This window comes from Geotrypetes seraphini, chromosome 10 (genome assembly GCF_902459505.1).
Source record: "Geotrypetes seraphini chromosome 10, aGeoSer1.1, whole genome shotgun sequence".
NCBI classification, from domain to species: domain Eukaryota; kingdom Metazoa; phylum Chordata; class Amphibia; order Gymnophiona; family Dermophiidae; genus Geotrypetes; species Geotrypetes seraphini.
The window spans coordinates 63078163-63093701 of record NC_047093.1 but is presented as its reverse complement, the minus strand read 5'-3'; the positions used below and the strand labels follow the sequence as shown (position 1 = coordinate 63093701).

The 15539-nt window shown below is 42.8% G+C and overlaps 1 protein-coding gene across 1 annotated transcript in view; it reads right to left on the bottom strand.

Moving 5' to 3' along the window:
• Positions 1–628: 628 nt before the first annotated feature.
• Positions 629–15539, bottom strand: part of LHX3 (LIM homeobox 3) — a 43603-nt gene continuing 28692 nt past the window's right edge. The window contains exons 5-6 of the mRNA XM_033961814.1: positions 13893–14064; positions 629–1288 (exon numbers count right to left, since the gene is read on the bottom strand). Of these exons, the coding sequence (XP_033817705.1) occupies positions 870–1288; positions 13893–14064 (591 nt within the window). The 3' untranslated portion in view covers positions 629–869. The remainder of the gene's footprint in view (positions 1289–13892; positions 14065–15539) is intronic.

Below are 15539 nucleotides of genomic sequence, written 5' to 3'. Positions count from 1 at the left end.
CATCTTTAGCAGAATTAACATAACTATCAAAACACTTTGCTCAATTATATGTTATAATTATAGCTAAACCAAGTGCTATAACGTGTAAAGAAAATGCAACAGGTGTTTGGCAACAGATACAAAGTGCGTCTTAGTAAGCTTGGTGCTAAAGTTTTCATCATAGGAAATCAACTTAAATCCTTTGGAGAGGAGAGACAGAATCTTTCCCCAGTCCCAAAGAAATGCTTACCCAATCAGAAAAGATGTTACCTTCATTCATAAGCACATCTATTCATGATTTAACACTTATTTCAAAAGAAAAGCAAGCAAATGGTCAAAACTAGGCCTATTAGATTTGCTTCTTTATACAAAGAAAAAAAAAGTTGTGTTTTTTTCTTTTTCAATTAAAGTATTGGCATATTAAAATCTCTTCAGCTTAAAGCATTTAAAATTTGAATGAAATTTTTGAAAAATGTACTGTGTGGAATCTAAGATTCTCTGCATTGGACTTGTGAAAATAGGTTCTTTTTAACACATATTACTTAGAAAGGGACATGTAATGTCTAGGATGAAATGTTTTTCTTTTAATTTAAAAGAGAAAACTTTAGAGTACGTAGAAGAATTTTATATAAGTAACCATCGCTTTTAAGGTTGTTGGGATACATCAAAAGCATTTTATCAAAACTGTAAAATACATTTCTTGTTCAGTAACAGTTACTTAACGCCTGTTTCTTTGTCTTTTTTTAATATGTCCTTTTGGATTTTGTTTATGTTCTACCCCACTGCTTGGCGAGCCTTTTGAAAGCATGTTTGGTTGAAGTTTTCTGACCAGTAACTGATGAAACTTAATTGCTATGAGTCTTCCGTTTTTGAGGCCAGCAGCCCTTGTGTCAAAACTGAGCATGATCGACTTCATCCAACCACGAGGCGGGGCTTGCAGGGAAGTCTGGGTATCCACCACTGCTTCCTGTTGAAAGATCAGAACTCGGTCCGTTGCCACCTAAAACTCTCATCGATTGGGGAATTCCTGGGCCACTCTGAGCCATAATGCCCAAAGTGTTTTCTGGATAAACCAGACTGGAAATTAAAGGCTGGTGACTTGGCATTGCTTGTAACGAAGCTGGTGACTGTGGTATACCATATGGACTGTTGGATCTGAGGTCATGGTACTGGTCCTGTGACGGTATCCCACTGTGTTCCAAAGTGAAGGTGCCATTGGTGCCAGCTTGCCTGCCCAAAGCTGAAGATGTTTCATTCAAACTGCTGTAAATTCCATTTGGATGGCTCATGTCCGACATGGAGGGTTCATCTGCAATGAAAACAGACAATAATTGTCATGCTGTGCTTTCACAAGCCCACCTGCATGCCCATCAAAAGCATACTACTTTTGCACATGGTTCTTTAAAGCGCATGATGGCCAATATGGCATGTTCACAATACCTGTGATGGGCCATGACTCTATGGCAACAGCAAGTCCTGTTTTTTTGGTTCCTGTCCCAATGTACCTTGTGCTTTGCATCATAAGAATTATAGTAGTCACTTTCAACGCTGAGGCTACTTGGAAAAGCTAAGCTGTTGTCACCATGGCAAATCTTGTGCCAAAAGCAATAAAATAGCACTTGGGCGGCACTAGCATTTATTTCAAACTAGCTAATCATCCGAAGTTGCCCGGATATTTATCTATCCCACAGGCCCTCTGAATGGGGCTGAATTTGGATTTAAACAGCATCGGGAGGGTCAGTGTTCATCTCAGCGAGCCTGAAAACTATGGGTTAGTCCAGGGATGGGCAACTCCGGTCCTCGAGGGCTGGAATTCAGACGGGTTTTCAGGATTTCCCCAATGAACATGCATTGAAAGCAATGCATGCAAATAGATCTCGTGCACATTCATTGGGGAAATCCTGAAAACCCGACTGGATTCCGGCCCTCGAGGGAGTTGCCCACCCCTGGGTTGGACACTGATATCTGTCGTTTTCAAATATTTTTACATGTCACCCCCTCCCCACCCCCACAGTATTTTTCCCCACATAGTACGTCATATGTAGTCCAAGTCTGGTTGAAATCTGTCCATGTGTTTCAGAGTTATGCTGGAACATACACACAGATATATCCAATTTTATATATATAGATGAAATGGAGAGAATAGGTATTGCCTAAAGGTGTCTAGTTCAGCAGTATCTTATAGATGAAACTAACGTATGAAAACTGTATTCTGTTATAGTCATGGGATATCTCATTGCCTTCCACCTTTTCATGTGCCATGCAAAATATCTGAGCAATGCCCAACAAATCACTCAAGACTCTTTCATAGGTAATGGGGCCCTGTTATCTTTTTCTAAATGAATAGCTTTCCAGATTTGAATTCCATCTAATGGAAGTAAGCTGTAATGTTTCTTGATTTTAAATATACATATATCAGTGCTCCTCAGCTTGATTCTCGATTACCCTTCTATCCAGTCAGGTTTTCAGGATAGCTATATTAGAAATACTACTAATCATTTCTATACTGCTACTAGATATACATGGTGCTGTATACATTATATGCATGTACTTTCTCTGTCCCTAATGGGCTTAGTATTAAAGCTTTTACCTGGGGCAATGGAGGGTTAAGCAACTTGCCCAAGGTCACAAGGAACTGCAGTGGGAATTGAACCCAGTTCACCAGGATCAAAGTCTCCTGCATTAACCATTAGGCTATCCTGCATAACATAGACTGGCATGGAGAAGGAGTTCAGTAGTTAGAGAAGCAACTTGTGAACCAGGGAAACCAAGATTCAAGTCCCCTCATCTCCCACTGACACTTGTTGTGACTTTGAACAAGTCACTTCACCTTCCATCACCTCACATTTTGGGCAAAGAAATATAGCCCATGTAGCTGAATGTGCCCTTTCAGTTGGAAAGGCCAAACAAGCCAGTCTCCGACCCCCATCTTCAAGCTCTCTAACTGCTGTAACTGTATTAGGCTGAATATTGGTCACGCCATGGTTCTAGTGGCCCACTCATCCCACAGACTGTGCATGCCTGCATGTAACGCACCTTGCACGCAGTTTGGAAAAGTGAAATAAATGTAAAATTCAAATCCTAGTTTTGCATACAATGGAGGCAATGAATGCACATCTATTGTACACATGTTGGGTGTGGATGTCTTGAAAATCAGACTGCCTATTCCGAAGGATAAGGGTTAGAACCACTGACATATAGTACATTATCATCATCATCTTCATTTGAATAGCACAAGACAGATATATGCAGTGCTTTACAGAGACACATGGGGCCAGTTCCAAAAAAAGTCACCTAAAATTAGGTACCTAATGTGTATTTACTAAGGAGCTGATTCTGTAAATGGCACCTAAATCGGCCGGCGCCTAGAAAAATGGTGCCATGTGTCAATCACACTTAAGCACTGTATACAAAATCGCAGCTAGCAGCACCTATACAAAAACTTAGGCGCCTGGAATGCAGGCGCAGGTTTTAAAGGCCTACGTGTCGGGCGCCTAAGGGTTTGGAGAATTGCACTTGGCGGTGCCTAAGTCACACTCCGCCCATAGAAATGCCCACTTAGCGCCCTGCAATAGGCGCCTGTCTTTTCTAGAACCGGATAGGCACCTATTGCCCAATTTATTTTTATTTTTTTTTTACCAATTTTTGAGGCTATTAAGAGTATTTTGATAATTAAGTTAGGCGCTCGCCCTTTACAGAATCAGCCCCTAAATATGAATTCTTTAATGACAACTACACGCATAATTAGTGAATACCAGTCTGCACTTAGACATGTAAAATTAGTGCAATGCCTTACGCTAGCTCTACGGCAGGTATAAATGCCCTTACCTAATGCAGCAATTACCACATGTAACTTATAGAACCTACATTCTACAGGGAGAAACTGTGAGAGGGAAGTGGGAGGAGCAGGGGTGGGGCAGGGGCCCGCCAAGCACATATGCACCAAGATTTAAGATGCTAATATTATAGAACGGCACCTATGGGCTGTTATGTGTGTTACTGCCAATTAACTCCAATAATTATTTGCTGTTGCCAATTACACCTTAATTTGACAATTAGTTTAGAGAATGACACGGTGGCGGTTTACCCGCGGCTACCGCGTTTAGCCGCAGGTAACCCGCCAAAACGGGGAATTAAAAATAGCAGCCTCTGTGGGGACGGGGACAAGGCCATTCACCGCCCCGTGGAGCGGTGAATGGTCTTGTCACCGCAGTGAGGCATCAAGGATCGCGCGGTCCCCGCAGCCCCCACCCGCACGCCGGCTCGATCGTTTAACCAGCTTCCTCTCTCCACCTCACCTTAGTTTGCCGGCTTTCTTTTTCGGTGACCGGCATGCTTTCAAAGAGCCGCGCATGCGCGCAGAAGATTGAACTTTGAGCAGCCGCACATGTGCGGCTCTTTGAGAGCGTACCGGTCGCCGAAAAAGAAAGCCGGCAAACTAAGGTGAGGTGGAGAGAGGAAGCTGGTTAAACGATCGAGCCGGTGTGTGGGTGGGGGCTGCGGGGACCGCGTGTTCCCGGCTCACACAAGGAAGGAAGGAATGAAAGGGAAAAGGTTTCTCTTCCTTGGAAATAGATTCTGAAGTGACTTCATCAAAGAAGACCAGCACCAAATGTACAAGAAATCCCTTAAACAATGTCAAAAGAGCCCAAAAGAGAAAACTACTACTGCCGTGAGATTCCATTATTGAAGGAATCAACTTGAAATCACAGTTCAAGAGACAGGAAAAGGTTAAATGCCTCATGGAATCCTCAGCCACAACACAAACCAAATTGTGAATGAAATCAGAGCAGACAGTAAGAATTATAAAATTGATGTCTAATGCTGAGGCATTAGAAATAATGCCTCAGCAATACAATTTTCAGAAGTTCTATTTGCTCATGGTAAGGGAGAAGAGAGACTGCTAGTGATGGTGGGGGGACTGATAGAAGATATGAAAGAAAGTTGGTAGAAAGGAACAGATGGTAAAGGAGGGAGGGAAGGGTGGTGGTGGAAAGGAATGTTACATTGAAAGAGGGTAGAGAGGAACAGACCCTGAAGGGAAATGTGGAAGGCAGAATGGGGAGAAGACGCTGGAAGGGAAGAAGACAGATGCCAGACTATGGGGGAGCGGAGGGAAGAAGATGAGTGCTAGACCAATTGTGGGAGGGGGGTGAAGGGAGAGGCACAGTAACAGCAAATGGAAGACGCAGAGAGAAGACACACAGTGGATGGAAGGAATTGAATGAGAAGATGTGGAAAGCAGAAACCAGACAACAAAGGTAGAAAAAAAAATTCTATTTATTTATTTATTTTTTGCTTTAGGATAAAGTAGTATATTAGTTGTGTTGATAAAAATTTATAAACAAAGCCCTACCAGCTGAACATCTCTTTATCTAGTTCAGCAGCAGGAACTTTGATTTATAAGAAAAGAATAAGCTAAATATTGCAGTACTAAGGCTTATATGGATGCTGCGGGGACGGTGACGGGGCGGTGAATGGGATGGCAGTGGCGGTGACGGGGCATTGAAAGGGATGGCGGTGACGGTGATGGGGCGGTGAAGGGAACGGCGGTGACGGGGCGGTGCAGAGGATGGTGAGCCGGGAACGGTGCAGTGACGGGGACAGATTTTTTTCCCCGTGTCATTCTCTAAATTAGTTTATGTGCATAACGGCTACTATTTTGTATCATATATGAATTTATGTACTCCCAAGGCACATCTAGGGGTAATTTTTTTTAAAAAGGGCACCTACCTGAAATGCCCCAAAAGAGCCTATTTTATAAAGGCAGCAAAGGGCCCAACTCTCCACTGACTCGCGTCTTAAGCACTGATGCGCCTCAATGCCATGTTTTTGTCATACAATGTTCTACCACACTGTCACACTGCACGCTATTCTTGTCGTACTATACTTTCGTATACAGTGCTCCCCTGCGAATTCGCGGTCAGCGGTTCACGGTCCCGGTCATTCGTGGTATTTTCCGACCATGAATGACTGGGCATTAGAGGGCAGCTGGAGAGGCAGGAAAGGGCAACCGGAGCACCGGCAAGTGAAGGAAATCACTCACTTTGTGCTCCGACCGCCTCTTCCTGTGCTAAAGTTGGGCCTTACCAATCAGGAGCTGCATGTCAAAGCAGCTCCTGATTGGTAAGGCCCGACTTTAGTATAGGAAGAGGCGGTCGGAGCATACAGCGAGTGATTTCCTTCACTTGCCGGTGCTCCGGCTGCTCTCTTCTTCCTCTCCAGCTGCCCTCTCCTGTCTCCCCTGCCTAAAAACCGTATTTGCGTTTTTTTTTTAATTCGCAGGGGTTCCTAGAACGGAACCCCCAAGAATTCTGGGGGAGTACTGTACACCATATTTACCATATTATGTTTTCCATACTATGTCGACCATGCTTCGCTCTCTCATGCCTTATCTGTCATACAATGTCTGCCAATCCATGTCTTCCATGCATGCTTCGTTGTGCACGTTTGTCTAACCATTTTTTCTAGTCATGTCATACTATGTTCATCACGCTATGTCTCACCATTCCATGTTTCATCATATTATTTTTTTTACCATGCTTTGTAAACTTTGGTCTGTTATCTTTGTCAGACAATATTTGCCATACTAAATGTGGCACAGTGGTTAGATCCGCAGGTTGTAGATTCCAACCTACACTTCTCCTTGTGACCCTGGGCAGGTCGCCAGATTCCCCATTGCCTCTGGTACATTAGTTAGATTGTGAGCCTACCAGGACAGACAGGGAAAAATGCTTGAGTGCCTGAATAAATTCATGTACACGGTTTTGAGCTCCCCTGGGAGAACGGTATAGAAAATTGAATGAATAAATAAAACAAGCTCATACAGAAACCCTCAGGTAGTGCACAACTGCTCTAAGGAAGATTTAAATATGTGAAGGTATTCTAGGAGGGCAATGTCATAGCAGGTCACCTAGTTGGGAAGGACAAGAAGGCACCTATTTTGGTTCTAGCTTACAATTATGTATCTTAAAATACCAAACACACAATTACCAGTCAACGTATTTAGTAGACATTCATATACTGGGAGGAATATCCAACCCTCTTTCACTTTCCTCTTATGTGACTATGATCATTAGTCCTTTAAAACATACAGAGAACCTCCAACCCAACATGCCATAATTTCTAGAAAAATAATTTATCGTTCAGATTACATTCAGTCACATATCTTTTCGCCATCCATCCTTCAACCTAAATCTAAATCAACCTAAATCCTACAGAACTTGTGGGTTTAAATGAACCCATATACACTTACTCCTGCTTAAGAGCAGGTGAAAATGTTTGCACATAGAAGGCTAGATTCGTTAAACGGCTCCTAAATTGAGCACTGAGCGCTACTGTGCTCCGAGCTGGGCACCGTTAAAGGAATTAGCATGCAGCACCAGGATTCGCATCCAACTTTGGGTACAAGGATTGTTTGTAAATTAGGCACAGATCTTCCAATTCTAGAATATTTTGCTCATTACTAAATTAAATTGTGGGCACAAATTGGGCATATACTCAAATTTGCATATACAATTTGGAGCACCATATATAGAATCTGGGGGATTATACACATGCAAATTGCAGATCTGTCCATACCCAAGTCATGTAAAAGTTCATATGTTGACAAGGTTAGTGGTTACTTCCTGTTTTAGATGTCTTATCTTAAATTGCATGTACAGTGGAACCTTGGTTTACGAGCAGAATTCGTTCCAGAAGCATGCTCATAAACCAAAATACTTGTATATCAAAGCGAGTTTCCCCATAGGAAATAATGGAAACTCGCTTGATACGTTCCCACCCCATCCCCCCCCGAGGCCAGCGGCGCTGCTCCCCCCCTCACAAAGGCCCCCTCGCACGAATTGGCACACCTCTGTGAAAACCAGCACCCCCCCGCCCAAACAAATTGAAACTTACCCCCCATCTGGCACCAACACGCAGCCCACAGGACATGCCGGTGCCGCTTGAAGAACTTCCTGCCTCTGCCGGGCCTTGAGCATGCATCTGCGCATGCTCAAGGCCTTCTAATTCTCCCTCTCGCCGGGGGGTGCCGGTTCACGCGGGGGGGGGGGGGCGGTTTGAGCGGGGGGGGGGGGCCTTTGCGAACGGGGGGAGCAATGCTGGTTCTCGGGGGGTGCTCGCAAATCAAGTCAACACTCTGTTTGCGAGACAAGTTTTGTGAGAATGTTTTGCTCGTCTTTTAAAACACTCACAAACCGAGGTTTGACTGTATAGTGTTAAGTAGCATGTTTAAGTCTATGTAGTATTTATGATTCTATGTATAATTCTATGCAGCGATATGCTGCTTGTAACATGCCTATAACTCCAATTTGAGAGGATTCGGCAGGGTTTATAAGACTGCACATAACATAACATCGCATATGTTCTTGTCAGCATGTGCATTTTTATACATGGATAATTATATAAGAGGTATATATACAAAATTATTCTCCGTGCATTTACTCATGTGTTTTTATAAAATGTATATATTCCTTGCAACTCCATCTCTGCTCAAACTAATCCTACAGAAATGCCTATGTTTATTTATTTATTTGGTTATTTAGTCAGTCCTCTCAAAAGAGCCCAGAACAGGTTATAAAAATACATTCACAATAGTTTCACATACATAAAATAAATATAGCATGCTTACAAGTATGTATTATCATTCAAATATGCACTTCTATAAAATCGCTTTTCTACATGATTTGCAAATGGACAAAATTTATAAAATTTAGTCCCACGGTGGACAGCCCCTGCTTTCTAGAGCTCACCATGTGGTCAAGTTAGACCAGGGGTGGGCAACTACAGTCTTCAAGGGACACAACCCAGTTGGGTTTTCAAGATTTCCAGTTAGATTGCTTTGCATTTACTGCTTTCACTGTATGCAAATAGATCTCAGGTATATTCACTGCTGAAATCTTGAAAACCCGACTAGGTTGCGGCCCTTGAAGACTATGGCTGCCAACCCCTGAGTTAGACAAATGGATACCCAACAAAAACAAAATTGCCACGATGGATTTTGATTGAATGCCAAACAGGTGGCCAAACAGGTTGAAAAAGTGACTGCGAAAGCTAAAAAGATGCTAGGTTGCATAGGGAGATATGGCCAGTAAGAAAAAGGAGGTATTGATGCCCCTGTATAAAACTTTGGTGAGACCTCGTTTAGAATATCATCTACAATTCTTGAGATCACACCTTCAAGAAGATATAAAAAGGATGGAGTCAGTCCAGAGGAAGGCTTCTAAAATGGTATGTGGTCTTCATCATAAGGCGTATGGGGACAGACTTAAAGATCTCAATCTGAATACTTTGGAGGAAAGGCGGGACAGTGGAGATATGATAGAGACGTTTAAATACCTACATGGCGTAAATGCACATGAGTCGAGTCTCTGTCATTTAAAAGGAAGCTCTGGAATGAGAGGGCATAGCATGAAGTTAAGAGGTGATAGGCTCCGGAGTATCTAAGAAAATACTTTTTCACAGAAAGGGTGGTAGATGCATCGAACAGTCTCCCAGAAGAGGTAGGTGGTGGAGACAGAGACTGTGTATGAATTCAAAAAGGCCTCAGATAGGCACGTGGGATTTCTCAGAGAGAGAAAGAGATAATGCATACTGCGGATGGGCAGACTAGATGGGCATTTGGCCTTTATCTGCCATCAAGTTTCTATAACATGACATTGGGACTGTAAATAATTGTGGAGCGCTCTAGCTATGAGATACATCTAATTTTCTTTAATGCAGAACAAGTAGACCCTAATGCTGGCCTCAGTCACCGTGGATTCCTACCTGCATTTAGGTTTTTAAAAGGCTTTAATTATTTCACCAATCATAAAACACTAAAGCAAGAGGGATTAATTTAGGGAGAGGAATCTTTCATTGAGAAAATTGTAAGGAATTAGTAGACTTAATAGGCAAATTAGCCAATCCTATAAACCTATTTATGTAAGAACAGCAAGGGAGGGGTGGAATGGGATTGTGTCTCAGCAAGGCAGATTGCCATCTGTCTAGTAGGGGATAAAAATTGTAAAAGGCACAAATAACACTTTCAGAAATACAGGACATTCTTTTTTTGTTTTATTTATTTATTTGTAGTTCTTTGATTATTGTTGATCATTCTTTTGGTTCAGCAATTGCTAATTTCCACTGTCTCCAAGTTCTCTTTGGCCTTTTTCAGTTTTACTGCATAGGGAGGAGAACTACAAAAATGGGTAAAAGATTGAGAAAACTCTCCATCTGTCTCAGACTTACAGATGAATGTTTACTCAGAAGAAATACCTCTTATCATATAATAGGTAGAAGGGAAAGTCTAATCTACACAAGCTTAATTGTCATACCAAGTACAACATGTGATTAACCCATTGAAGACAGAGGCTCTGCAACATGACAAATGCTACACACATTATTGGGTAAAACACCATAAGAAAATAAGAACATAAGAATTGCTGCTGCTGCTGGGTCATCGTGCCCAGCGGTCCGCTCATGCGGTGGTCCTTAGATCAAAGACCAGTGCCCTAACTGAGTCTAACCTTACCTGCGTACGTTCTGGTTCAGCAGGAACTTGTCTAACTTTGTCTTGAATCCCTGGAAGGTGTTTTCCCCTATAACAGCTTCTGTAAGAGTGCTCCAGTTTTCTACCACTCTCTGGGTGAAGAAGAACTTCCTTACGTTTGTACGGAATCTATCCCCTTTTAACTTTAGAGTGCCCTCTCGTTCTCTCTACCTTGGAGAGGGCGAACAACCTGTCTTTATCTACTAAGTCTATTCCCTTCATTATCTTGAATGTTTCGATCATGTCCTCTCTCAGTCTCCTCTTTTCAAGGGAGAAGAGGCCCAGTTTCTCTAATCTCTCACTGTACAACAACTCCTCCAGCCCCTTAACCATTTTAGTCGCTCTTCTCTGGACCCTTTCGAGTACTATGTCCTTCTTCATGTAGGGCGACCAGTGCTGGATGCAATATTCCAGGTGGGGGCATACCATGGTCCATTACAATGGCATGATAACCTTTTCCAATCTGTTTGTGATACCCTTCTTAATCATTCCTAGCATTCTGTTCACCCTTTTTGCCGCCGCCGCACATTGCGCGGATGGCTTCATTAACATGTAGACCAGTTCTCCCAAGTCCCTTTCCTGGGGGGTCTCTCCGAGTACTGCACCGGACATCCGGTATTCATATGTAAGATTTCTGCTACCGACATGCATCACCTTACACTTATCCAAGTTAAATCTCATTTGCCATGTCGCAGCCCATTTCTCGAGCGTGTTTATGTCACGTTGCAGATCTTCGCAATCATTCTGTGTCTTCACTACTTTGAATAACTTTGTATCGTCTGCAAATTTAATCACCTCGCTCGTCATACCAATTTCCAGGTCGTTTATAAATATGTTGAAGAGCACAGGTTCCCGACCCCTGTGGCACTCCACTCGTGACGCTTTTACAGTCTAAGTATTGTCCATTTACCCCCCCCACTCTCTGTTTCCTATCCGCGAACCAGTTCATCTATTTACTGTATTTTCCATTTTATTAAAATTGTGCATCACTTTTCATAAACCTGTAAATAAAACAAAAGCACAACACGAGGGGCCGCTAAAAAGTTCTCAGCCCAACCAACGAAGTTGGGGCAGTCTCCATCGAGGGCTATGCACTTAGTCCAGTGATTTTCTACTTTTTTCATTCCATATTTTTCCAACAGAATAGACTAACATGCACACGTTAGCATTTGGCGGACGCTAATCGGTTAGCACGCCTTAGTAAAAGAGGGCCTAAATGTATAGCCCTCGATGGAGACTGCCCCAACTTTGGTGGTTGGGCTGAGAACTTTTCAGCGGCCCCTCATAGCAACAGTTGCCTCAAAGCAGATAACAATTGCGTAATGTGATGAATCTGTAAAGCAATCGGTATGCATTTAAAAGCATGCATCTTATTTCCTTAACTTTCTGAGTTGATCTTCTTTCAGCCTTACCGCATATTCCCTTTTTCTAAAGCAGGAATTCCCAATCCAGTCCTGGGGAGCCCAAAGCTAGGAGAAATACTTGAGTACCTGGTTGTAAACCGCTTAGTGGTGTATAAGTATTAAAATAAATAAATAAATAAATAATCGGGGTATCCACAATGAAAATGCATGAGCTGGATTTCAAAGATAAACATAAAGCATGATACAGATCCTTGTATATAGATTATATTTAGTTGAATTGGTCAACCTCCTTAGGAGGTATGTAAATATTATGTACTTAGCTGCAATAGTAAACCTAATATTAGATGTGAATATACGTAGGACGATTGATTTGGTAGAAACATATGCATATAAGTAGGATGATCAATGTGCCGGTAACATAAGTAGGATGATTGATTTTGGCTGATCATGCTGGCATTAATAACTCTGTATTGTAACACTGCTACAGAAGCCCCTGTAACTCAGTATAGAGCCCTTGTATTGTAACACCTTTCCATTAGTCATTAGTAGCGGTATAGACGCTCACAATAAACAATTTACATATACTGTTTTTCCACAGTATGGATGGAGATGGCATGTATTCTTTGTGGATACCCTGAACCCTTGACTGGCTGTTTGGCTTACAAAACTAGAGTGGGAAGTCCTGGTCTAATGTTATGTTCTTGTTAAAACTTATGGATCAAAGCGAGGACAGCCAGCAGAACAGTAGTGCAAGTATCCCCTACCTTGCTCCATTCAGACACATGGTTAATGGAACACGATGCATTCTGACATATGTAGAAGGGCTGATTCTATAAAGGGCGCCCACCCCCACCCCTTTTGCAAAGCCAGGCTAGAGGCTGCTGCGGTAATCACTCTAACGTCCATAGGGAATTAATGAACGTCGGAGTTTTGCCGCACAGCAGCCGCTAGCGTGGCTTTGTAAAAGAAGCCCTTAATTGGCAAAATCCCCTTAATAGGCTCAATAATTTGGAAAAAAAATTTATTGTGTGATAGGCACCGATCCGATTGTATAAACTAAACTAAACTAAACCTTGGGTTTGTATACCGCACCATCTCCATAGTTGTGGAGCTCGGCACGGTTTACAGGAATTGTAATGAGAAAGGAACTCCATGGAAGGGCTAGATGAAGATCAGAGGGGAGAAGAATGTTAGAGGGCTAGGATGTCATAAGAGGGAGGAGTGTTAGGTTTTGGAGAAGAGCCAGGTTTTCAGATGTTTACGGAAGGGTTGAAGAGCACTCAAGTTTAGAAGAGGGGAGGTAAGGTTGTTCCAGAGCTTGATGAATCTGAAGGAGAGGGAAGTCCCCAGTTTTCCTGGGTGGGAAATGCCTTTTAATAAGGGGAAGGATAATTTCAATTTTGGGGTAGATCTGGTGGTATAAAAGATAGGCGCTTATTGCATGGCGCTTAGTGATGCCTAACGCCTTTATGGGTGACAGGCACCGCTAAGTGTGATTCTCCAAAAACTTAGGCGCCTGAAATGTAGGCCATTAAAACCCTCGCCTACATTTCAGTTGCCTAAGTTTTTACCTAGGCGCTGCTAGCCACAATTCCGTATCAGGCACCTAAGTGTGATTGACATGTTGCTGGCACCTTTCTTTTTTTTATATATATATATACTGGCTGATTAAGGCGCTGTTTATAGAATCAGCCCCAGAATGTATAGGTGGGGTCTCAAATTCCAGTCCTCAAGCAGTTGGAGTTTTCAGGATATCTCTAATGAATATGCAAATCCCTCCCTCACATATTCATTAGGAATAGGTTGAAAACCTGACTGGTCTGCCTCCCTTAAGGACCAGAGTCTGAGATCCCTGATGTGAGAAACCAGAACCCCACCCCCCGCCCCTAAACTAGACTAGCACAACATTGTAAGATTAAATCATTAATAGGGAGAGGGGTAGCATTTCTTTTCCTTATCCATATTAAAGTTTACAAGGAATCTCATCACAATATAACATTTTATGTGTTTCCTCATACCTGTGAAAGAGACTTCGGCATCACTATCAGCTCCTTCCTCCTGGATGCTGTCCTTGTCTGACTTGGAATTGCCCCTGGATCGTTTCATGTTTCTGAAGTATTGTCCCCATCTCTGTCTTCCAGCGTCTTTCTTTAGCCTTTTCTCCTTCGCTCTTCTATTCTGGAACCAAACCTTCCAAGTAAAGTGATGATTTCAGGTTTTAAACCCTGCCCAGTAGGATTCCAAGAGCCTTAGGAACTCAGAGGCTCATTTATGAAGAGCAGTGCTGTGCAGACCAGCTGTTCTAAGTCACAAACCTTACCACGGGAAGTCTTTTCATTGGGGTAGTCAGATAATGGATCACTGTGTACTTCATCCATGCACTATTTATAAAGAGGTGGGACAGAGGCTGAAGTTTATCCGCTGATGGAAAAGTCCCTGTGTACCTCTGCAGCTTCCAACTTAACCATAGAAATTAACCCTGTTCCTGCCACTTTTGACACTGTAACCTCTCTGCTCCCTCTCCTTTTTTTTTAAGCTATTGCATGCCACTGCTTGTTGGGAAGGAAATGGCTTAGACACACAAGACCGTTCCCATTCTCCTGTAAAACTGGCAAGGACATAGGCCTCAGACATGCTACTAGATGGACATTAGGAGGGGCCGCTGAAAAGTTCTCAGCCCAACCAAGAAGAGGATGATGTGGAACCATGAAACTTACAAGTTATTCCATACTTTTCTTGATGCTTTTCATTTCAGTGAGGCAAATGCATGTAGTAAATGGGCACAATTATAGGGAAACCAGGTTCATAGGCAACGGCGCGAAAGACAAAGGCACGCCCAGACAATTGAGCGCAGCGCAGAGGCGCGCGCCACTCAAAATTACTGTTTTTAGGGGCTCCAACGGGGGTTTTTGTTGGGGAACCCCCCCCCCACTTTACTTAATAGACATCGCGCCGGCGTTATGGGGGGTTTGGGGGGTTGTAACCCTCCACATTTTACTGTAAACTTAACTTTTTCCCTAAAAACAGGGAAAAAGTGAAGTTTTCAGTAAAATGTGGGGGGTTACAACCCCCCACACCCCCCACAACGCCCCCACAACGTGGCGCGATGTCTATTAAGTAAAGTGGGGGGTTCCTCCCCATGCACCCCCGTCAGAGCCCTAAAAACATTAATTTTGAGTGACGCGCATCTCCGCACTGCGCTCAATTGTCTGGGCGCGCCTTTGTCCCGGCGCGCTTTTGACCTGACACCGGGAAACCAAGCCACTGTGACATCACAATGCAAGGGGCCGCTGAAAAGTTCTCAGCCCAACCAAGAAAAGAATGATGTGGAGCTGTGAAACTTACAAGTCATGCCATGCTTTTCGTTTCATTTCATATCATTGAAAGGAAAAGTGTCAAGAAAAGTGTGGAAATAGCTTGTAATGTAATGTAATGTAATGTAATTTATTTCTTATATACCGCTACATCCGTTAGGTTCTAAGCGGTTTGTAGAAAATATACATTAAGATTATAAATGAGAAGTAAGAAGGTACTTAAAAAATTCCCTTACTGTCCCGAAGGCTCACAATCTAACTAAAGTACCTGGAAATTAATAAAGAAGAGAAAATAAAGATGGTTGAAAAAAGAAAAATTCTATGTGAACTTATAGGATGGAAATTAAACTG